Below are 24,663 nucleotides of genomic sequence, written 5' to 3' on the forward strand. Positions count from 1 at the left end.
CCCCCCTACAGGTTGAGCAAAATTTTCAAGTCCTCCCTCTACTATCCCAAAAATTTTCGAATCCCCGTGAATTCCTCCAGCCCCCCCCCCTCCATTTTTTGTGAACGCAGCCTTAGTATTGACAATTCGGGTCCGGAATTATAGCCAGGATTGATTTACTTTTATAGAGACTTGGGGGTTCTTGTACGACGTAGTGCCGTCCATTACCCAATAATATAGGGAGTACGCTTGCATACGGACGAATGCCAAGGGCTAACAATGAGACAAGTGAAAGTGGATTGGGCTTAAATTTAACTTTTCAGCCAACTTGGCGAAGAGGTATACCGAGAAACTTGAGGTCGCGAAATAACAGGTAGGATTAGGTTATTATTTTGATTGTTGTTGATTTCTCGCGAAAGTGATTCACCGAAAGCGCTGTCGCTGCGCTGGATTGTGGCAAGGACCGAGCAGAACTTGACCGCTGCAGATACTAGTAAAAATGCAAGTCGTCTGTTCTTCTAGTACCCCAACGAGCCAGACTGTATATAGATTTTCGAATGACCTTTATTTTACAAGAATGGAGCAACGGTAATTCACGAAACCTGTTGTACCCAACCCGTTTCTAGCTCCATGCATTCACTAAACTGAAAACACTGAATCGGTTGCGATACTCACACTCTCAGGCGATCACTCGAGCAGATCCGTCACCGAGTTCTGAACACGTTGCTCAATTTAGGTTCTGTAGGATATTTGAAGGCCTCGAAGCTTGTATCATGGAAGTCCTATATTTTGTGATTTCATTTGTTACATAAGTAAATATGAGAAATCAACACTCAAAATAACATACAGAGAAAAAGTTTAATCGAGAATAGGTACTACAAGTACTGGGTGCGTCGTGTTCTGCAGTCTGAGCATAACAAAAAGACGTGGACAATGTCGCTTTTCAAATCAATATTCCTCCATTGCTGTTTTAATTGTACCGGTGGAAGTGAACGGAGAAGTGTCTGTGAAGGACTGGGAATGAACCAAGGAGGTAACGACCTCTAAGCATGAAATCAGATGCAATAGCGAATAAATCATGACTTTTGCATCGGATGACGGGTAAAACTACTAGATAGTCCGCACGGTATTCCAATTGAATGCACATATCTACTATTGCCATTTTGCGTAAAGAAAGGGTCACATGCCTCCATACAGTTAGTCGATTTTATTGGGTCTCTGATACATCACTGCTCTACACAGGCTCCAGTTTACCCCTTGCTGCGATCTGTTGCCCACCCTCCTTTCCAATGTGTTGCGTCAAGGGGGGGGGGAGCGCTAGTACCCCAAGCCAAGGCAGATTAAAGCAGTTTCATAGGAGTTCAGATTACAGCAAACCCTTGGTCTCAGATAGTGAATTATAATACAGCATATCGCAATCCCTGTAATTGTCCATAATCTGTCATCGGCAGAAAATTATTCTAGTCAAGAATTTACAGTGATTCCAGATAGTTCAGAGGAAATGTAATATTAGGTACGAATTTTAGCTCTGCGAGGCAGGGCTGTGTGTTACCGGCGTTATACAGCCTCCCACTACAGGCTGTATAACGCTGGTAACACGCAGACCTGCCACGCAGAGCTATAGGAATCTGTGCTTTGGTTCCACTGTTTATTCCATATTACAGTTTGATTGTACCAGTACCTACATATTGAATGTTATAATTGATCTTATGCAAATACCATCATCTCAAAATCATAAGTCACTTTGTCAAGGTAACAATATGTATCTTGAAAAGTGAAAGACTTAAAATTTTTTCTCAATGTTTTTTCTAGAAAACTTATAACCATTCTCTTTCAAAATCAAGAATGAAAATCGGGAGTGCCGTACAAATGTTATTACTAGAGAAACAAATTACATGTACCTGAAATTAAATGACATTTAATGTTTGCCATCCCTGTGTTAAATCTAAAGGGGGAAAAACAAATTTTCAACTTTCAGAAAAGAATGAACCAGCACGAGTGGTACATCAGAAAAGTATTGTAAAATTTACAAGTCTGAATTTCTGTTGCATTCTACCTTGAAGAGGAGTATACGCTGTTGTTGTCATTATTGAACGCGTTATACAATGCTGGCATGTGTTTGATCATATCAAAGGCATTTATGTTGTCCCTGACAACGACTCTGCCCAGCTGATATCACAGTATCGGCATGTACAAGGCAGTGCAGACACAATGCAAATACACTATGGACACACAGAACCTGACATATTTTATGGGCAAAATCCGTAGGGATACCGTTTTCAATGGAGTGGTTTTCTTTTCCTGCCTCAGACACATGCATGTCCTATAATCAAATTTGAGTCAGAGATATCATTATTTTATTCCTCAACCAATTATATTTATACAACTCCTCACCATCACACTTGACATTTAAAAAATCTATGTATTAAAAATTAAAACTTACATTTAGAAAATGAAAACGTAATCTATTATAATGTTTATGTTTAGGCCAAGAAAAACAAAAAGTTTGTTTCTCATCCTACCCATATTGCAAAACTGATGCGGTAACGCAGTTTTTTTTTTTCTTCTCACAATTTTTTTTTATTCTTCAACGAACAAGAATGCGCAAAAAAAACCAACATGAAAACAACATTAGAATGCACGCACAGATAAATGCACAGCAGTGTTGCTTCAGTATTTTAGTATAGCAACAGTGGTTTGAAGTTTAGTGCAGCAATGCAGAGTTTTGACAGCTTAATATAACAGTGACATATGTGTACAGTTCTGAATGGAATGTTAGTGTCAGTTATTTTGTTTATAGGTCTTTTTTATGCAGCACTGTGTTATGCACTATCGTCGTGTATTTTTGTGGGTTGTTTTTCATTTTGTTTCCTCATGAGCAGAAAAAAAACTTTGACACGGTGGGTCTGAGTTGACGCACGAGAGGATGAGAAACAAACTTTTTATTTGCTGGGCCTTACTCTGAATATTCTTTATTGTTGCTATAGTAACAGTGTTAAGCTGCTCCTAATCAGAAGATGATGTATAGCTGTATGTGTTGCAGCACAGCGTGTCATTTGTGTGAGACAAGCAAAGCTCAAACATTTACAATCCCTTACAGAGTTTGTCCACATATTAACCCTTTGAGTGCTGCAATTTTTCCCGCCAAAATTTCAGCGCAACATTTTACCAATTTTTATGAATTCATCTGTAATTTTTTTTTATAATTTTGGATCAAATAGACATCATAGTTCATTGGCCACAGTTTTTCACCAAACTTTTTGGGCCAAAATCTGAAAAAAAATTGACTTGGGCACATTTTATAGTGGTGACAAAAATTGACTTTGGCGCTCAAACGGTTAAAAGTATAATTCATGCTCAAAAGGTGAAGTATGACATCTTCATGAGACCAAGATTGTTGATTAGAATCTTTATTATTTTGGACAGTTCTGTAAGGTTGTAGTCTAGTATTCTATACAGTTCCGTCAGGGCTCTATAAACTGCACTGAGTAGTAAACCGACGTACATATACTAGACTAGCCAGGAGGGTGGCAACTACCATACATTTTAGGAAAAGAACGGACAGTGCTGGTGAACTTGACATACCGTGTTGTCCACAATGTGCATATTTTAACAATTTATGTCCATTCTGAAATAATTATCTTTGATACCCCAAATTTCAAACAATTAACATTTTTTCTGTCTGGCTGTTAAAGGGTCCAGGCTTCAATGTACATTTTCTCCCAGTTGCCAGTGTTTGGAAACAGATTTATGATTTCACGTAATCCTATATTCTTCTGATTTGGCGCTAGTTATTTTGCAGATACCGGATGGTTCGCCTTTTGTCGGTGCCTTGAGCCTGCAGACTCTTTTGAAACAACTGTGCACCACAAAGCCAAGATGATGAGGCATGCACGCCGGCAGCTCATCGCCATCTGCGTTCTGGGTACCGTCATTCTGTCGGTGTACCTGATGCTCCTGGACAAAAAGAGGCTTGTCAGGAACAGACATGCTGAAGAGGACTCATTTGTACATGTCAAATTACAAGGTATGAACACAACATACGACAAAAACATAGTGATTTCAAATGACAGTGTGCGAACACAACAATTATATTATTATACTTCTAAATTGGAATATGGCAAAGTTAATCTTTTTTTAACCAATACTTTGATTGTCTGTTTGTTCTCCAATTTATTCTAGTATCTTTTTATACTTTACTGTGACTTAATGTACTGTCGTACAGATGTGCGTATACGAGACGTAAATCATTGAAACAAAAAGTCAAGATGCAGGTTATTATGTAGATGATCCCTGCCATTGTACATGACAATGTACTTAAATCAAATTTGTAAAACACAAATGGTAATTTTTTGCCTATTATTGTTGATTGTTTTGCCAATAAAAAACAATTTGTCCATTGATTAATACCAGTTTCCCAACTTACCATATTAATCCTTGAAGCAGCAAAGTCAATTTTGTAGCCTTTGTAGAATATAAATTTTTTTCAAATTTTGGCCAAAATTTTGATAAAGAACTGTAGCCAATGAAATGCGATGTCCAGTTGGTCCAAAACTATCAAAACAATTTCAGAAAAATTCACAAAAAAATGGCAACATGTTGCACTAAGATTTTGGCGGGAAAAATTACAGCACTCAAAGGGTTCGACAGCATATCAGCTTCTCATTTTTCAAATGTATTGTGAATATGAGCATCATAGTTTACAATAGAAGGTTTACTTTTGCCAGTCACCCCCAGAAAGTACATTGTATCAGAGAGCTCTGATTGTGTCTACAAGTGTGCTGTGTGCCTGGTGCATAGCTCCCAAAATATGTGGCTCACACCCCCACACCTATCTTGAAGTGTAATCCATGATAGGTATGTTTACCATTGGCAAACATCTAATCTATGAAAATTGAGACTGTATAATCTTAAAAATGTCCATTGAAATTTGAATAAAGCAGATAGCCGTCTTTTCTCCATTTCAAATAAGTGTTGATAGACAGAGCAATCAGGTCTGAGGTGCAGCTGCCAGTCAGGTACACAGTATTTAGCTGGTCATCTCGGCTTGTACATCAGTAGACTTAGTTGTTATCGTTGACAAGTGAACTCTGGTCCTAACTAAAATTCAAATATCAACATTGACATTACATTTTTATACACATATTGACACTGTATTGACAAGCTATTGTCTAGTCCTTGTTTTGATATGATTTTGGGAGTTCAGCAAGAACTCGTGATTGACATACAGAACAAAAATATTTTAAAAAATCAACAAAAAAGAACAGCGACTGAGCTTGTAATGAAAGGAACGCTGTAAAAATTCTATAAACAAATGTAGCTGTGCACATTTCTCCCTCCAACAACCCCAGATTTCTAACCACACTTACCAAGATGTTGTACTTGATCCTTTAAGCATTGGTTATTCAATATTCAAGATCCCCCTCCATTTTCTCTCATGGTTCAATGGTTCCAACTTGCAACTGTGAAAATGATTTGCACATAGTATTCACTTTGCCTCCATGCTTCGTCAGAGAATAACAAAACAATTTTTGTCAAACATCTTTTGCAGAAAAGAACAACTCCATTAGCAATAATATTAATACAAGGTAAGTATGTTTGATAGCATGTCTGTAATACGTTATTTGAGCCCTGGAAGTGCTTGTATATAATATGTAGAATTGGATTCTTTTTTTACCAATGGACGTTAAAATACACAGTATTCCCCTTGTCAACTCAGTCTCTGCATCATATGACTACATCTTTGTTGACAAGTGAATTCTGGTCTAAACTAGAAATAGACTTCAATATATTCTAGGCATATAGATTTTGTGTTGAAAAACTGCAAATTGAGTGTTGTGAAATATTTTGGAGTATAAATTTTAGGAATAAACTTCAAGCAGACTGTCATATTGGTAGGAGGTTGTTGCATAGATCATGGGGTAAGGGACGGACCTTTAGATCTTGGGAAGGGGGTGGTCAAAAACAGAAAAAAAATTTCAAAGCAAAAAGTTATGAAAAAAATCTTCAACCTAGTTTGCAAATTAAAAAAAATAACAGAACGCTAAAAAATTATAAATATGACAGTTTACTTAGATAAAAAAATTAGCATATCATGACTCACTTGGAATAAAAAATTTCAAAAATTTACAATTGTAAAAAAAATATATTCACAATCTGATAATATTGTGACCACCCCCTCCCAAGATCTAATGGTCCGTCCCTAGATGCAATGGGGTGATGTTAACCAGTACCTGCTGATGAGAAAAGCTAAGCAAGGGGGGGGGGGGGGGGGGGGGGGGCAGCTGAAACAACAGCTTTCTGTTGATGTACAAAACAAAAGTTACAGCTACTGGCCCTCCAAAATACTCTCTCATAAATATGAATAGTTGGTACAAAGAAGGAACCAAGTTTTGGTTTGCTGTGAAGTGGTGAATGTGACCTTCAAGCTTCAGTGAACATTGCCTCCTGAGAGGCAAGTCCAATAGCACAGTATTTCAGCTGCAGTAAGGGTCAATAACCTGATTTCAGACAAGCTAGCCTGTTTACGCCTAGACAACCAAATTTTGCAACAGTTCTATTGTCTGTAGGGGCATGCAAAACGGGGACATGGGGGAAAGTTTTGAAGACTGCAAATTGTCTCAAATCCTTAGCCGTTTAAAATAATTAATCATTAGTAATGTAGTTTGAAGAACATATTTAGGCTGAAGAGAGAGATCATATTAAATTGGCCTGAAGCTGTAACTTTTGGTAATTTTTTCCAGGGATTTTTCACTAGTTTGTTTTTAATGTCAATTATAGTTTCTTGTTCTTCTCTCCAAAGCATATTGAGATACATAGTATTTAGCACATAGATTTGTATACTTCATTAATGTTTGATATTTCATGGTGGAATAAGCAATTTTGAACAAGCAGTTTGAATGTTTTATATGTAGATGGCCATGGCCAACAGCACTTTCATTAATTGTCAGTGGTGTCATGCTATTGTCTGCCATGTTCATCCATAACGAAAATCTATGACAACATGCGTCCTGAACACAAAAGGTTGTGCAATCTGCAAAGTGTGCAGTAGCAAGGGATAATTTTCTGACATTGTTGTATTTTATAGCGTCATATGGTACTTATCTTCATAATGTCACTGTCATCAGTATTGCATAGTGCAGAAATATACTTTATAGATGCAGCATTTACAAGCTTGATGATGAAAGAAAAAACTAGCATATTTTTTTTAAACTTTCAGCGTAATTGTAACTCACGATGCAGTTAATGTCAGCCAGACTGTGGAGCAGAAAACTGTAAAGCCCATCAACGTTGAAATCCCAATTGTCACAAATCTATCCTGTGTTCCACGGTATGCACTTACTAGAATGAAGGCACATTATAGCAAGTAAGTATATTGATCATGTTTGAAAAAAAAATTTTCAGGGTTTCTTATACTACTCAAAGGCATGAACTCATCACTCACATGGATCACAAAAGGTCTCATATTTTCACATTGCATATCAAAGCAGGACTGTGCTGAGGTTCTGAGACAAGCAGTCTAGTATCTATACGGTTTATTCTGTGTTTTGTGAACTGCAAAAGACCCCAGTTCGAAAACAGAGGTGTTGGTACTAGACCAAGACAAGGAAATGTCTCGGCAAATGCAAGGCGTTGAATTTTTTAGCCATCTAAGGTATAGAATTTGAAAGAGGGAACTTCCCATGAAACGTGAGGTTCTTGAGTTAAGTGATTTACATAACACTGGATAATTTGCATATTCTTTTGTTTTGAAAATATAACTTTTGTATGGTCATTAACATATGAATAGATTGCTAAAAAAACCACGTCAATCCTTAAAATCTCCTTGTGCAGAAGCCTGCCTTGATTCTTTTGGGCCTAAGTTTAATGTAGAACCAACAATTAGACATCGTGTTTGTCAGAGTCTATACTATCACAACCACTTCATGTTTTATGAGATCTGATTCATCAAAATCTCCATCAGTTGGTTAGCAGTCAGTGTCCATGTTCACAATATCACATAACAAGCCCAGTAATTTTTACCACAGTATAATATGTTATTTTCTTTCCAAATGTAAGTGGCTTAGAATGTTGTTCAATAATACTCAGTCTTAGCAGAAGGAAGTTCTATTGAAGGAAGGATGTGTTTGAAAAGGGAAGTACTTGTGATAATGTCAACAGCATAACATATACAGTGGAGTGGCACTCAAATCTCCAACAGGGCATTGCACTATGCTGTTCTGAAGTGTTTGTTATCAGCACATTTCAGAAATTGACAATGATAAGGTTGCTATGTGGTTGCTAGGTAATGCTGTTCCAAGAAACAACACCGCTACAAATGTACCCACCAAAACAAAGGTTGATAAAATAACATTATCAAGCCCCTTTTAATGACATATTTGCATGAACAGAAGAATACACTAAAAAAAAATTGACGTCATATATTGATAATGCTCTTATATAAAAAATGTTGATGAGACAGCCTTCACAGCTGTTGCTTTCCTTTTGACCTCTGAACTCTGTGGATACTCCGTGCAAGCTGACTGTAAGCTCGCCAATTATTCTGTAATCTGTTTGCTGCAGATATACATCATATATCTGCATGTATGCGATTGAAATGGATTAACATCCCTGCATAATGAGCATAAAATGATACGATCGGTCGAGACATGAAAAAAAACAGTGCTATAGTCAGGAAATACTGGTAGCAGAGTTGGAACGTAGACAAGCTATCACAGAGAGAAATATGCCTTTTTGAATGTTTCAGACCAGAATTTAAATATACAGTTATATAACAATAATAAACCACCTCAGCAATGTGGGTTTACCACTTGATTATGACCACTTCACTCTATGTATGCACGTAGCCATTGCTCATGTATGTATTTCGTGAACTGGTAAAACTCCCACAGTATACCAGTCACTAAAGGGTGTTTTTTTTGCATCTGAGTAATTTATAATATCATCAAAGAAAGGATTTCTGTGAAACCACCTTCCATACTGTCCATTTAAAATGTTTTTCACCAGCTGCTTTTGATAAAAAAAATTCAGAATTTTCTAAAATATTCTCTGAAATGCCATTATTTAGATAGAGGAAAATCTTTTTCATGAAAATAGAGCAAGCACAATAAGTGTTATGAGTCTGACCTTTACATAACCTTATATCATGTTTTGTTGGTACATATATTAACCAAGCATTCCACTGTTTTTTGCTTTGGTGGCCAGTATGTTTAGTTTAAATGACAATGTGGTTCAAAAGTTGAAAAGCAGTACTTAGTTTAAGTTGAAACTGCAATGACCAAACCATGCGTGGATGTTGAGGGTCATATAGCTGTCATGACAAGTGTTATTATTAAATTGATTACTGTGTACAGCGATGACATTGTCAAGGTGCTGTACAGCACTTCAATTTTCATAATTAATCTTTCTCTAATAAGCAAGTTTATTACCATGCAGATTTGCATAATAACCTTAGCAATGATGTATCTAGTTCCGTTTATACAAAAGCAATTTATGTCAAAATTTGTAAATTCCTGTTTCCAAGGTACTTGTAGTCTTTCTATAACATGAATTAAGCCTCTTAAACAGGGGATTATTTTGCTTTATTTAGGAAAGATAGCTGTGAAATTATTCAAGATAGTGGAAAGTCTTTTTGGAATACTTGAATTTTATAACACTGAAATTTTAAAATTCTGAGTATATCAATTATCATATTTGTACTAGGTATATCATACAGTGTAGTGAGTTTTATAGCATTTAAATATCAGATAGCAGTCACCTTGCGGAGAAATGTTGAGGAGCACAACATCATAATCATACATAAACTTGCATGAACACCATCCTAAGTATGTGTAAGACCTAGAAATAGATTTATAGATTTGGAGTCTGAAATCTCTTCAAGGTGCATTCTGTGAGCTTTGAATAAAAGTGAAATACAGTATGAGATAAATGTAATCATAAATCAGATTGTAAAAGAGTGAAGTCGCTACACTGGTACTGGATAAGAAGAAACAAACAACCTTGATATTCAGAATCAAAACCACCTCAAGTAAAGGGATAGAAAGCAGACATTTCTGGTGCAATCGTCAGTCACATTGATAAAAGTTACGCACGACACATCAGTTTTCTATTGCCCTCTGTATAAGTATAAGTGGCTTTTATCCTGAATACCCAGATTGTTGATGTACACTATTGTGTTTTACAGGGGCAAGTACAAAATATTCTATCTATGTGGTGTGAAATATGTAAAATTTGGGCATCCGGTACTGGATTAAATTATTTTTTCACCATTTCAGGTTCAATGAAAATCAGCCAGTGTTTATATCCCCTGGTTTCACGTCATGGGATTCAAGAATCATGCAATTTCAACCACCGTTTGGGCTTAATGGTCAAGGTATGTATTGGGGAAAGAATTCTTAAAATATAGAATGGAAATGGCACTTTCATTAAAAAAGGATAACCTTTTTTAGATGGCTTTGTTTCTGGTGATAAATTTTGTACTGAAATTGCAAAGCTATTTTGACTAATCTATTACTCGAACAATGGTAATGTCCTTCCCCAAAAATATGGTAATATTGGGGATGCAAGTGTTAATACCTTCTCATAACATAGACAGGCCCCTATACAAAGAGTATTGAATTACATGTCAATTGAAAACTGCTGAAAAGTGAACATATATCTGAGGTTGTGGAACTTTCAGCTCCAGTCTTTATTAATGAAGATTTGTATTTGGCCAGTGAGGATTTTATGTAAGATATATTAAATTGTAAATATTTCAAATATCCAGCCACCATCCGTCAAGCAGAAGAACTTGATCCAATCTCTGAAGTGAAAAAGACTTACCAATTTTGAAAACAAGTGAAACAGGAGCAGTCAATCAGCTGATTTTCAGAAATTGTAACCAAGGATGTTTTTACATAAAATATGCTAGTCTGATGTATTATGAAAAAAAAATTTCCCACATCCCTTGGCCACCCCCTCCCCTCCCGCCTCCAAAAAAACCCCTCACTCTTCTCTACTCACTATTAAAAATTCCCAATGCTATCTCCTTGCCACATGCTTTTCTCCTGCTCATCAGGAAACTCCTCAAAGCAAGCAACTCATATTCACTGCCTGCCCATTGGGCCTTTGTGTTCTTTACTGAGCAGTGGAATGAAATGTCCTGACCTACTAATGGACTGCCCGCCAGCTGATACAGGAAAAGATACTGCCTGTGTGCCCGCCTGTTAAGAAATCGCATGTAAACAGCTTTTTTGCACAAAAAGTTTTGTCAACTGGTTCCCCCCCCCCCCCCCCCCCCCCCCCGATGAAAACTGTGATTTACGCATGAAATGCATATGGTGATGCTAATGATGTTGAGTGGCAGGATGCGTATTTTGACTTGAAGCGCCATTGGATGCTGTAAGTTGTTTCCTTCCCTTTCGACAAGAGGAAACAAAACAATCAAAACAATCAAGAGAATAATTTCCTGTCCTCTTTTTCAGAAACTGTCATCAATCATCTCCTACAGTCAATGACAGATTCAAGTCTTCCGGCATCTATCACCCAATCGTAAGTCTGACATTTTCCCTTTTTTCATTACAAAGAATGGCGTTCCATACACTGTGTAATATATCAAACATTACAAGTGATCCATAAAACTGATTATCCTTATTCCAATGTCAAAATCTGCGGCATTCACTGTTAAATCGGATGATTTTATGATAAGATATGATTGAATACAGCTTTATGCGTCATGCTAATTGCATATCTAAATATCCACAAAACTTAATTATGAGTAAATAAATAAATCAATAAAGAGATTAATACGTTAGCATTCAGATTCAAACTTGGATGATTGACATGAAAGACAAAGTTTCTGTCAGGCCAAGAGAGCACTGAAAATTTTTATCATTAATTTAATGATTATTTAGCCATGAAGCCATAAACCACAGACTGTAGTGTAAACAAATGTTTCATTTGCTGTGAGTAAACAGTGAAAAATAATATTTTTAGATAGATGGCAGGTTCTTGCAAGTGTTAATTTCTTGCTATGCTGTAAAAACAAGGATATTACTTCCAGGAGGATAATTTACAATACGTGTTTACTCATACTTACGTAACAGGTGCCATATAATTTTAAAATATGATCAATGTTATCATGAAAACGCAAATTACCAAACGAAACCTTATCAAGCATAAGGCTTGGCTTAAACCTAGGAAGAAGAAAGAATTATTGAAAAAAAGAATATATATTATAGCAGAAATGCAACCCAAGTCTGAATGAGTAGATCTTAATTGTTTTGATGATGTGTGCAGCTAAGAGGTTGACCGGTAAACCTTGAGCGGGGGGATGGTCAAACGATGGGAAAAATCTGCAGAGAAACATTATTAAAGTATTTGCAGCTGTGTCTTTAAAAATTTCAAAAAATGTTCATGACAGTTGGCTGGGAGAAAAAAAATGGTTGATGTTTTTGGCACAGAAAAATACTATTCATGTCATTGGTTTTTATGAACCTCTCCATGGATGTAATGGTTTATCCCTCAACCAAAAGCTTTCAAACCTTTCACAGTGGAAAAAAAACAAAACTGATATTTTATAGAAGGAAGGATATTTCGTTGATGAGATATACTGTGTGTATTGTGGTCTAATCGATGAATAGCTTAAATTCACCCAAATCAACAAAGTGTGTGTTTGTGTGTCAGGGTTATGTCATCATCATTACTCTATTTTCTCACAACGCAAACATGATTTCTGTATACCTTGCTGGTCATCTTAGTGATGATATTTCGCATGCGAGATATGCTCACCTCCCTCCTGATGAAATTTGGTTCAAAATGCCCCATGTTTTGTCATCGTCTTTCAGGAACCTCAAAACTGAAAGTAATTTGGCTGACTGACAATATCCTAGTTGTAACCCTTTCACCACATGGTTTGGCCCAAACCTATTGTTGTCAGAGGTGATAGTGGACCTGTTTACAGGGAATTGGGGGTGAACAGGTTAATGAAATATATCAATCCCCATCCTATCCTGTGCATGATGTCAAGTGTTTCTCGTCAGTGACAATGCACATGTCCGCTGCAAGATGCCCCATGACACTCCTGATGAAATTAGATTCTAAATATCAAATCTTGTGTCACCTTTTTGGATGGGACCTCATCTCTGTGAAAGTAATTTTGTCGATTGAAACGGGATGAAGTTTCCTGGTTTTTCAATCAAGCCTGTACAAAATGTGAAATGTTTTGTGTCAACTGCTCTCGAGAATGTCGTCGCTGAGAAAGTAATTTGCTGACTACAAAGGATGGAATTTTCCGGCTTGTCCTAGTGTATCAATCCTTCTTATCATTCTACTGCATCAGGATCCTTCGTAAGTGAAACTCTTGGAGATCCATGGTTACCAGGACTTCCCCATGGAAACTTGATAAAAATATTGTGTTGTATTCATCAGAATTTGTGTACGCAACCTGAGTGTGTTGATGATAGTGATAGTCACGCCTCTTTTGTTGAGTGGAGACGGGAGATGATTAACTTTCTCATCAGGAAATGGTAATTCAGCTTTTGCAGGTAGCTTTATCAGCCAAGGCAATGCAACAACATTAACAGAAAGCTGGCAATACAACAACGTAAACAGAAAGCTGGCAATACAACAAGGTAAACAGAAAGCCAGAATAAACAAAAGACAATACAACAACATAAACAGAAAGCTAGAATAAACAAAGGCAATACAACAACATAAACAGAAAGCAAGAATAAACAAAAGACAATACAACAATTTAAACAGAAAGCTAAAATAAACAAAGACACAAAGAAAGCAAGTCAGAATGTAAATTTACTTTGTTATGTATTACAGAAATTTTATGTCAGTTGTGAATTTGGACATTGCTATTTAATATTTTATTAATTTTTAGCTTTGAGCAAGAAATAAAACTGAAGGAAAAATTTATATTTATCAGCTAAGTTGTAGGATGCAATCAATTGCATCGCTTTTCAAGGATAAGTCAAGGTTTCTATGAAATTCAAGACAGGATAATGAATATGGTGCAAGTTCATGGTATGAGCAGCAGTTCTTGATACCTGAAGGAAGATAACACCTCCGTTAAGGTAGAATAGGTCTCGGGGATAGGGACTTTCAAATTTGTACAATTCTTTTCTGATCTACCATTTGTGGGAGCTCGTTTAAAACTCTTGGAGTAAGAAACATTTTTACCATCTTAGTTTTTCAAAAATCAAAATTTTTATTTTTCCCCCATAGAATTGACACAGGAGTGGCGGCCATTTTGAATTTCAAAAATCCATGAATGTTAGATAATTTGTTCTCTAGTGCCAAATTTTGCATGATGACCCCTGATTTTTATTCTTGATTCAGTAAGAGAATGGTTGAAATTTTTCATTGAGGACACTTTGAGCAAAAATTTGTCTTTCACTTTCAAGGCGCATACTAACTTAAAAGGAAGCCAGGAATCACCTCAGTACAAGTAACGAATGTTGTCACTTGTAAATCTACATGTAGGACAAGTACAGTCCTACAGGGAATATGCAGAAGATGAACTTGTTTTGGATCAGCTTTCTCTGAAAAGGCCATGAATAAAACTGAACAGGTTGTGAATGAAACTTTTAAGCAAAATAAGCTGTCACTGTGAAATACAGTGAACTGACAGCTGTTGTGTTATATTTACAAGAAACGTCATCTGTTGATGTCAGTTGATGTAATTTGTGCTTGCCTGAATAATTCAATGAACAACGAAGAGTGCATGTATACTGACCGTGGACACAGTATCTTGCATTGTGTGAAATACTGGTATCAGCTGTGGTGTTTTTAAGTTGTATACCAAATTAGTTTCTTTCAAACTGGCCACCAAGGTAGGTGCAAAACATGAAAAAAAATCAATTTTCGTGGCGTTTTGATCAGGTATATTCATTTTGGTTTCCAATATACTACAGCATGTCAGTGATGAACACAGCAAATTATAACAAGTGGTTGTATCATCACAATTTACAGTTAACCATTTCATTTTTCAAAGTGTTGCTCAATTTATGTCTAAAAACAGGAAATCTGGGAGTTTTGTTGTTTTGTTGCTAACAAAAATCAAGAAAGTAATTATTATTATAGCAATAATAATATTGAGTGTTATTGTCGTTATCACTATCATGTAATCATCATGAAGTTTTACATGTACTATTTGTTAACAATATCAAAAACAAATAGTTTTTAAAAAACTGTTGAATTTTGGGCCAAGAAGTCATTTACCTTTGATCGTATCTACAGTTTGTTGTCTGTAAACACCTGGATTCCGATATGTGTACACACAAAGAAATTGCATCTACACTTGTTTTGTTTACTTCTGTATTTACAATTTACACATGGCTAGCTTTGCTTGTCAGGTCTGTGTTAGGTTTTTGCAATGCTGTGTCATGTATCATAATATGTTGAAAACAAATAAACGTTCAACTTCCCAAAATACATTTAGAGGAAGACTCTGGTAGAGGATCTGAGTGTGCACACACAGACACTTAAATCAATATGCTTGCTCCGTTTTAAATTAAACAGCAATCTTTGAGTCTCCATGCATCCAGGTAGATGTACAATTCCTTCAGCAAAACCATGAATTAAACAAATCCAGTTTTATCACTGATATTGAGTGCAGTTCACAGATGTCATGATATGTATGTAAAAACACATACTCCACATTGAAGTTGTGCTTGTATTTTTTGTAACTTCCTGATTGTGTGAATAATATTAGTTATACAGCTCTATACAAATGAATTATATGAAAGATGCTGATGTAAATACAGTATTCAAAATACTGCATTTATGTAGTTATGCATGAACAGTTCCATCATAAACAGTCACGACTCAAACAATCAACAGGCATTTTGATGTAGCATTGGAAGTGTGTACAGTTTTTAGCTTTTTGTGGAATTGTTTGATCAAATGTGAGTTTATGATTTGAGATAGGAAGAAAAGAAAAAACATTGATTTTAATAGCTTCCTGTGTAGCATATACCTCCCTTTAAGACTAAGTTGAATGGTCGATGATCATCTGTAGAAAAGATTACACCATTGGCATGATCTATAAAGCGACGCATCAAACACAAAGTATGGTTTTCATGTAACGTCACATATGCTTAGGATATCATGTGCAAATAGGCCTTGAATTTTTTGTTAAATTGACTCTGGGGTTTGGAAAAAGAGACGTTGATGGATGGACAACGTAGCGTGTTCATCATTATTTATTGTTTGACATTTCCACATAGTAGAAGAGAACTAGTAGCAGTCAATTAATCATTATTTATGGCTTGTTGTGTTATTTGAAGACCTTATGTTGGTTCCTGTAATCAGCAGTGGACGTATGTTACTTTCAGGGGCCGCCAACTAACCTATTTTCGGAATTTGTAACCATAAGTGTTTTGACATTTAAATATGCTATTTTAACAAAATGTGAATAATAATCTTTCCTGCTGGCCTTTCTGAGTAGCAGAATGAATTTCCCCTCCTGCAAATGAGGAAATACTGCCTTTTCCCTGCCTGCGGATATGGGCAAATATTCCCCGTCTGCCAACAAAGAAATTACGTACAGGCAGCTTTGTTGGCTGCCCCTGCACTTTGCAGAAGTCAAAAACAATTAATAACTTAGGCTAGAGATGGAGATTTGTATCTAGTCCTCCACATTTTGCAAATAAAATACATGATGTGTTTTCTGTTATAGTTCTCTTTTTCCCTGATCATTTTGGTTGGAGACTACACACATAACGATTGTTTATTTTTTATTGACTGTGAAATACCTTTCTCATATCCTTTATAGTATTGAAGGCAGCTGCAGATCTCCACAATAGAATCTGTCAATTTGATCATGTGTCTCTTATTTTGTTTGTGAGCTGATAAAGTTTGTGTTTTGAATACCACAGTACGGCAAGGACTTTGTTTGAACACATTACCTATTAAAATGCAGCAGGAAAAATAAGATGTGAAGTGATCACGGTGATGGTCTCAAACTTAATCAAACAATGACTAGAAACAAATCTATTAATTTCCAGGCAGATTATTTTGAGGTGTTTATGACAATGAAACTCAAAATCATCGTTTTTATGACTGGGGGTGGGGTGGGGGGTTGTAAATGTCTTTTCATTCACAACAGTTGAATTCTCATTTTTTTAGCTACTATAGACTATAGTCTATAGAAGCTATTGGGATGGGTATCCGTCCGGCGTCCGTCGTCAGTCTGTATGTATGTATGTATGTATGTATGTATGTATGTATGTATGTCCGTTTGTGAGGCGTCCGTCCACTCAAATATCTTGAGAACCGCAGTACTTACTGATTCGATATTTGTTGTGTAGATTAAAAATATGATTTTGAGAAACTATTTTTTTTAATTTTTTGATATTGTTGAAAATAGGCAAATTAATGCCAAAAAAGGTGTTTTTGATAAAAAATCTTCTTCTTCATAACCGCTGGTCAGACAGCTTTGTTATTTGGTATACAGGTCCCTAGGGGTAACCCAACTTAGATTTGTTCAAATTGTGATGAAATATGCAAATGTGTATTTTTAAGGAATTTTTTTGTCATTTTTGGTCAAAATTTGACTTGCATTGTATGTAATTCTTGTACTGTATAAACCCTATCAATTCACCCAGAAAAAAATAATTAATATGATTTTAAATAATTGAATTAATTAGGAAATCATCAAAGCCAAAATAATTTTTATGTAGAATTATCAGAAAGTTCAACCTTTTTTGACAGTTCATAGTGAAATGCTTACCATCTTGGAGGATTAAAACATGTAAAGGCAACTTTCCTGAATCCCAACTTTGACATATTCTGAACCGTCATTTATTGTGCCCTGTATGTTATCTAAAAGAAATTGCTCAAACAGTCAATAGAGATAGAGATAGAGAAAGTTCTAATTTCCATTTATGGTTGACTTGGTAAGGATAAAATAAAATTACTTTTTGAGGAAAAAAATAGAGTGGTCAATTAAAAGAGTGGTCAAAGTGATAGGGTTTTATGGTAAAGCTTGGCTGTAAGATTCCTCATGTGCTATTTATAGCAATTATGCAATCTGTGTAAACAGTGCAATGAAAGTTAAATGATTCCTTATAATGCTTTTGATGACCTTGAACTTGTTAAGTTTCAAACATTTGTCTCTTCAGTGTGCTTTCTCTGAGTATGTACAGTCTCAACTTATTCAACAGAACTCACTTACAATGTTAATGAAAGATATCCACCTTCTTCATCAATACATGTGTCACAAAAGGTTATTCTCTACATATTACACAGCAGAGCTCTGTCAACTGTTAAGTTGCTTGTTTTTTCAAAACTGCTGGTCAGACAGCTTTAACATTTGGTTTACAAGTCCCTAGGATGACCTATTAAAGTGAGATAATTTCATACAGTCAGGAAATACTTAATTTTGTATCCATGTCTATTGTAGCTTCAGGGACTTTGGCCCTATGTTTTAATTAATAGACTTTGAGGCTCTGTTGATCAGCATTGCTCTCCTCTTATGTTGATTCCACTACCTACCAAAAACTATGGACAGGACTAAAATAATACCAAAGGACAAGGGATGGTATCTCATTTCCCATACTGATACACAAGTGGGTTTGTCATCAGCTAGTCAGAGTCAAAGAGGTCTGAATTTACATGTAATGCAATGGTGTGATCATTAACTTCATGACCCTATAATGTACACTGAAAGGTATACTTTCATCTGTTCCAATTTTGCCACAGTTACCATGGTAAGAGAAAATCTAACCAATCACAGATTTTAAGCGGGTGGCCGCTTTTTAAAAACAGCGCCCTTATGTGGGCATTTTGAATACCAAGGAACGCCCCTTTGACCATGTATGGGCATATTTAGATTACAGGTGACTGTATACCTTTAATGGAAATCACAACTTAAAATGAACTAAATGTAGCTTTTAATGAGGTACATACACATTATCAGTAGTAATACCTATCAGATAGACGTGGGGAAAGATGGTTTATGAATATTTTGTTTCATGCACATGTGTGTTTGCTTTCTTATCTTGTGGTTTCACAGAATGTAGGGCAAATTTATACTCAGTGAGGTTTGTTCAAGTACGTAATGTAATTTATCCAGTATCCAGTGAATGTATACAGTCATCACTCTGTAATGTAAAGACCACTAAAAGACTTATCAATTTTTTGCTGCAAATATTACAGAAATGGTAAAAAAATGGTTGTTTTCACGTGGCAAAATCTAACTGACATCTTTTGGAAAAGTGAAATGAGATGAGAGTTGTTGATATTTGGGATTTTGAGCGATATCCTGACACCAATGAAATGTCGTTTCAGTCACAAGTGAACACAGGAATTTGTGAATTGATCCGAGATCAGACTATCAGTATTGATCTTGAAAAGCAATCTTGAAAAGATTGCCTAATTTGTGCTGCACAACACAATAATCAGTCTGTTATAAACTGGTGCATTCATGAAGACATCTGATAACTGTAGTCACCAAAAGTCTGTTTGAATTTTGATTTTCAGAAATGGATGTAAACTCTGTGTCATTGTGGGCAGCGGTGGAGTTCTGAGAGAGAAAAAACTTGGAAAACTTTTTGATCAATATGATGTAGTATTTAGGTAAGTACATGTATCTCTCCTCTCTCTCTCTCTCTCTCTCTCTCTCTCTCTCAACCTTTCTTCACATTTTTTCAACTCTTATAAATCATACACACTGTATGTCTTCTCAGACTTCAGCCAATTAACTTACCAGTACACACACAATCACATGACCAGTGTTCCTGCTATTAAAGGCTTATTTGCACGCTAGTTGCGCAGTGTCTCCGACTGCTCTCGCAGTGAAATTCCATGTTTTGCGCAACTTTAGTCTCAGTCATTTCGATGGGTATTAGATTTGGAAATGATAACTCAGGGCGAAATGTGCGATCTCAGCATAGATTTTACTTCCGCGTTTTGAGTTTAGCACCCATTGGCGTCGCAGTTGCCACCAACGTTCATCATACGTTGTGACGTACCTCAATAAATTAGCATATACATGAACAGACCCAGCTGTGAGGCAATCAGGCGTATCTCAAGTTGCGCACCCTCTCAAAACCTTAGAGGGAACACTGCGCATGACCCATACAAACATTCAATGTCTCCTTCTCATGACAGAAGTTTTGCCTCTAGAGGGCGCCCTTTACTACTTTTCCATAGGTGCAGTCACCCTGTGCACATCTTCCAAAGGTATTCAGGGATTAGTCAGACTTATATTCCATAATTTCATCATGGTTACAGGTTTGTTACTAAATATAGCTGTACGCGCGCGACATCGGACACGCAGCTTGAAATGCGGACAAATTTTATCAATGTTGCATGCGTGGCTGTTTTTGCAGCTTGTACTCTGAGTCGTGAATATGTTTTTTAGTATTCACTGTTACACTAGCAGTCGCCAACTGAGATGTATTTTCGTCGTTCTTGCATGCGTAATTTTCAAAAGCGTAATCTAAAAATGCGGACAAATATTTATTTTGCATATTAATGAGAGAACAGTGACGTAAACTGTGAACGGCCCTATTTCATCATGCTTAAATGTATATGAGCTGAGCTTTCTGTAACCGTGCTATTCACCTGTATTGTCAAAGAGACAATAACTGTAAAATTTTTGATAATTTGTTCATTAACCCTTTCAGGCCTGACTTTCTGGTAATTTACCAGATCTACCCCTACATATAGGGGTTTAGGCCTGAAAGCGTTAAATCCTTCTATAAACACAGAACAGCTCCATTCTCCTTGAAGTATGCTTTAACCAAAGTAACAGCCTTGCAAACAATGAGCTGTGTTTGTTAATTGTGATGACTTGATGTTAAGTTGGGATGAAAATTCAAGTGTTACTATTGACAAACAAAGTTTAAAATCTTGACCTAATAAAAGTTGTCAACAATTGTGTTGGATAATGTACCTCAGCGTAAGAATATGCAGGCTAAGTTGATAAGTTGCATACTAAGCATTTCAACAGAATTATTTTTTTGGGTAGAACGAAACCTGTATTTTTCAAATAAATCAAACAAACTTGAAAATAAATCAAAAGTCATGCCTAAATGAGCTTTCAAAAGGTCTGAAGATTGCTATTTAAACATGCAGGCAATTGTCAACTACCGAACGTTCCATAGTGAGATAGAAATATTCAATTATTGTACCCGCCCAGAATATTTGTTTGTCAGATATTTTAGCCAAATTTTTCTTCACTTTAGCATGATCGAGTACTTCGTTTTTTCCCTGTGATTAATATTTGTGGATCATCTCTCCCCATTTGACAGGATTAACTCTGCCCCTGTTCGAGGGTATGAATCAATGGTCGGTAACAAAACAACTATCCGGGTTGCCTACCCAGAGGCAGCCCCTAAAACCAGCAGTGGATATGACAGACATTCGCTGTTCTCCATGGTGGCGTTCAAAGCCAAAGATCTGGAGTGGTTGCAGAACGTCATTCACGACAAAGCACCAGTAAGTGATGCATCATACAACATGTAAAACGAAGTGTATCTTTCTTGTAATGGCTATACCGGTATATCTCTGTCCTTTGTTTTTAACTTGTAATAATTGAATAATTGAATATGGTTGAAAACAGTAAATTTACATAAGTGTTACTCTATCCTGCATGGACTCTAGACTAAATTTAAATTCCTTAAGGACAAATATTTCACATTTCTATATTGTGTAGGTGTCTACTTGTGGTTTTATGAATTTAAGTGATAAATTTTACCTCAAAGGGTCACACTGATTATAAAAGAGAACTGTTACAAAAGCTGTTCCAAGATATTTTCTCTTTTTTTAATATTTCCAAATACTGACCAAATTTACTCATTGACAGAGTTAGCATCAAAAGGGGGAAATTCACTCTTCAAAGAAAAATTTGGAAAGTCTTTGCAACTTTCTATCACTGTTTGCTCAGTTATCACACTTCAACATATTTTTTTTTCATCCATATAGCCAAGCAAAGGTTTCTGGACCAAAATAGCCCTGAGTTTGCCAAAGAGGCCGGAACAAGTCCGCCTTGTAAATCCAATGCTGGTCAGAGAGACGGCGTTTGATCTCCTCGGCTATCCTACAAACCAGGGACGAATGAGCAAAGTAAGTGATATACTGTCCCACCATCATGATGGCTGGTATTCTTTGTCAGACAAGACAATCCAAGTGTTCTTATGGTATAATGCATCTCAGGAACACAGACTCAGATTTTACAATACTTTTCTGATCTATCACTTGTGAGGGCTCATGTTGTACCTCTTGGAGGACATAAATTTCACAGTGTCATTTCATTGAAATCAAAATTTAATTTTTACCCATAGCGTTAGCATCAGGATGGCAGCCATTTTGAATTGTATTGGTAAATATTGGGTAATTTGTTTCTCTTGTGCCAAAATTTGCACAGTTACCCATGGTATTTTATTGCTGATTTTGAAAGAAAATCATTGAATGTTTCCTCAAGGGAAAGTTTGAGCAAAAAAGATAATTAAGTCTTTCTGTTTCAAGGTGCTTCCTCAGACTCTTTGATATCTGGTTCTCATACAATTCTTGTCAACATTGACCATACACATGACAGTATAGTCCTTTGTCAGACTTTGAATGTATTTTAAAAGTAATCAGTTTGTTTTGAGATGAAGCTGATAAACAGCCTGTAGTCTATACAAGTGTGACCAGTCTTTATGAGTCTCATGAGAGATAACCTACTGCATACTAATATGCTTTGCCAAACCTCAGACGTGAGGAAGTGTGCTCAACACAGTGATACCTCTTTGTCAACAACCATCATTTCAACATTTAGTGGAAGATATAGAGTGTGTTATTTGTCTTTCTCATTGCTTTTTGTTTGAGTAAGATGTTTTCCAAATTTAATCATTCAGGGGCTCACAAATATCATTTGAACAACTGGTTAACATTTTATATCATGAATTAATGTTTTTCAATAGAGCTGTTTGCGAATGACGTCATGGTTCTTCAGTCAGTATGCAAAAATAAAAATTTGTCCTCAGTTTAGATTACATCCTTTTGAAATTACGCATGCAATAACGATCAGAGTAACTTCATAGCTGACTGTTAGTATTACAATGAGCGCTAGAAAGACATATTAACAGCTCAGACTATGAGCTGTGATAACAGCCATTCATACAACACGGACAAAATTTGTCCACATTTCAAGCAGCGGTGTCCAAAGTTGCACATGTGCTGCTATATTTAGTAACAAACCTGCGACTGTGAAACAGCGCCATTGTCAATGTGCATGGCATTTTAAAGTTTATGTATTACTATACTTTTAAATTCTTAATTCACGCCTTCTTTTTCTTCCCATTTCAGAACGTACCGACCACTGGCACCATCGCGATAGTGATGGCGCTGCGATTCTGCGATGAGGTCCACGTGGCAGGATTCGGCTACCAGACCAATAATCCAGAAGCGTATCTTCACTACTATGAAAACACAAAAATGAAAAGCATTCCATCACTTTTTACCCACAACTTAAGCCAAGAAAAACTTTTCCTTCGAAAATTAGTGGAAAAAGGCGTCATTAAAGACTTGACAGGGGGGATACACATGAATCGGTAGGGTATATTTTGTGTGTTAACTTTTTTAATTTGGTTGTAGTGAATGTTTTAGTCTGGAGGGAATTGGATAGTATAATTTTCAAGTTTTTTACTGAGACAAAGCTGTAAATATTTAAGAGGCAAACTATCCGCCCAGACTCAGTTGTTCATATTTACCCTTTCACCACAATGGTTTGGCCCAAACTCCTCATCGTTGATGGTGAACTTGGAGCTGTTTACAGGGAATTGGGGGTGAACAGGTTCATTATATCATATGTTACCATGTATGCAATATATCATGATAGGACAGTATGTGTTTTCCTTTCCAAAGATGTCAAGAAAACCACCTCAGTTATAATTCTTTGCCATCTCTAAGCTTCTGTATTTTGTAATATTTCTCTATTCCGTTCCTTCATAAGGCCAGTAATTCTAACTTATGCTCATTTTTTCACTAGTTTTATTTTTTATCAAAGTTTCTTGTTCTACTCCCTGAAGCTGCTGATTTGGATACACAGTTAGTATTCAGCTTGTCAACTCAGTACGTGTACACACTGCATTGTTATTGTGTGACAAGTGAATTCTGGTCTGGACTAGAATTCAAAAGTAAATGATAACAGTGTGTTTTACACATATAGACACTGATGTGGTTGACAAGTGAAATAGTCAGTGTTTCAATATGCTTTTGTAGAATAAGAAACTACCATTTTATAATGGTGGTTGACATTAAAAACAAAAATTTATCCTTGCTACTTGAAGGACAGGTCCAAAATCTCATTTTAGGAGAGCAAAAGTATAATCACACACTGTCAAGAGATTACAGGAAGTAAAAGAGGAATTCTATGGTACTTATAAGTACCTTTGCAAATTCTTAACACAGCTAGTGTGCTGCAATCTTTTATTAATGTTACCCATATTGCTACTGAAAACATTTTTTTTTATTGTATACAGCAGCTGTGTTACGGCAATCTATGTTTATTGCATTTTAAAGTCACTCTGACACAGTGCTAAGGTTCTGCTTCAGTTTTGACATGACCTTGAACTCGGATACAGGGTTAAAGTGCTTGGTTCTACTTCACAGTTTTGTCACTTCCTTGAGCTTGGATACAGGGTTTTAACTTTAATTTACAAGGCTTTATCACTGTCCAGACAAACCATACCTCATCAATGGAGAAGA

General features: G+C 36.2%; 1 protein-coding gene across 2 annotated transcripts; it reads left to right on the forward strand.

Moving 5' to 3' along the window:
* Positions 1-210: 210 nt before the first annotated feature.
* Positions 211-24,663, forward strand: LOC139138827 (CMP-N-acetylneuraminate-beta-1,4-galactoside alpha-2,3-sialyltransferase-like). 2 transcript variants are annotated; one of them, XM_070707371.1, is made up of 10 exons: positions 211-352; positions 3,782-4,006; positions 5,531-5,567; positions 7,199-7,345; positions 10,254-10,351; positions 11,442-11,508; positions 19,450-19,545; positions 21,225-21,411; positions 21,898-22,038; positions 23,263-24,663. In XM_070707371.1, the coding sequence occupies exons 2-10, from the start codon at positions 3,859-3,861 to the stop codon at positions 23,509-23,511; spliced, it is 1,170 nt and encodes a 389-aa protein (XP_070563472.1). In that variant the 5' UTR covers positions 211-352; positions 3,782-3,858; the 3' UTR covers positions 23,512-24,663. The 2 variants fall into 2 exon arrangements, with proteins under 2 accessions (XP_070563472.1, XP_070563471.1); XM_070707370.1 differs by having other exon boundaries at positions 215-352; positions 3,771-4,006.

This window comes from Ptychodera flava, chromosome 8 (genome assembly GCF_041260155.1).
Source record: "Ptychodera flava strain L36383 chromosome 8, AS_Pfla_20210202, whole genome shotgun sequence".
Taxonomy (NCBI): Eukaryota; Metazoa; Hemichordata; class Enteropneusta; family Ptychoderidae; genus Ptychodera; species Ptychodera flava.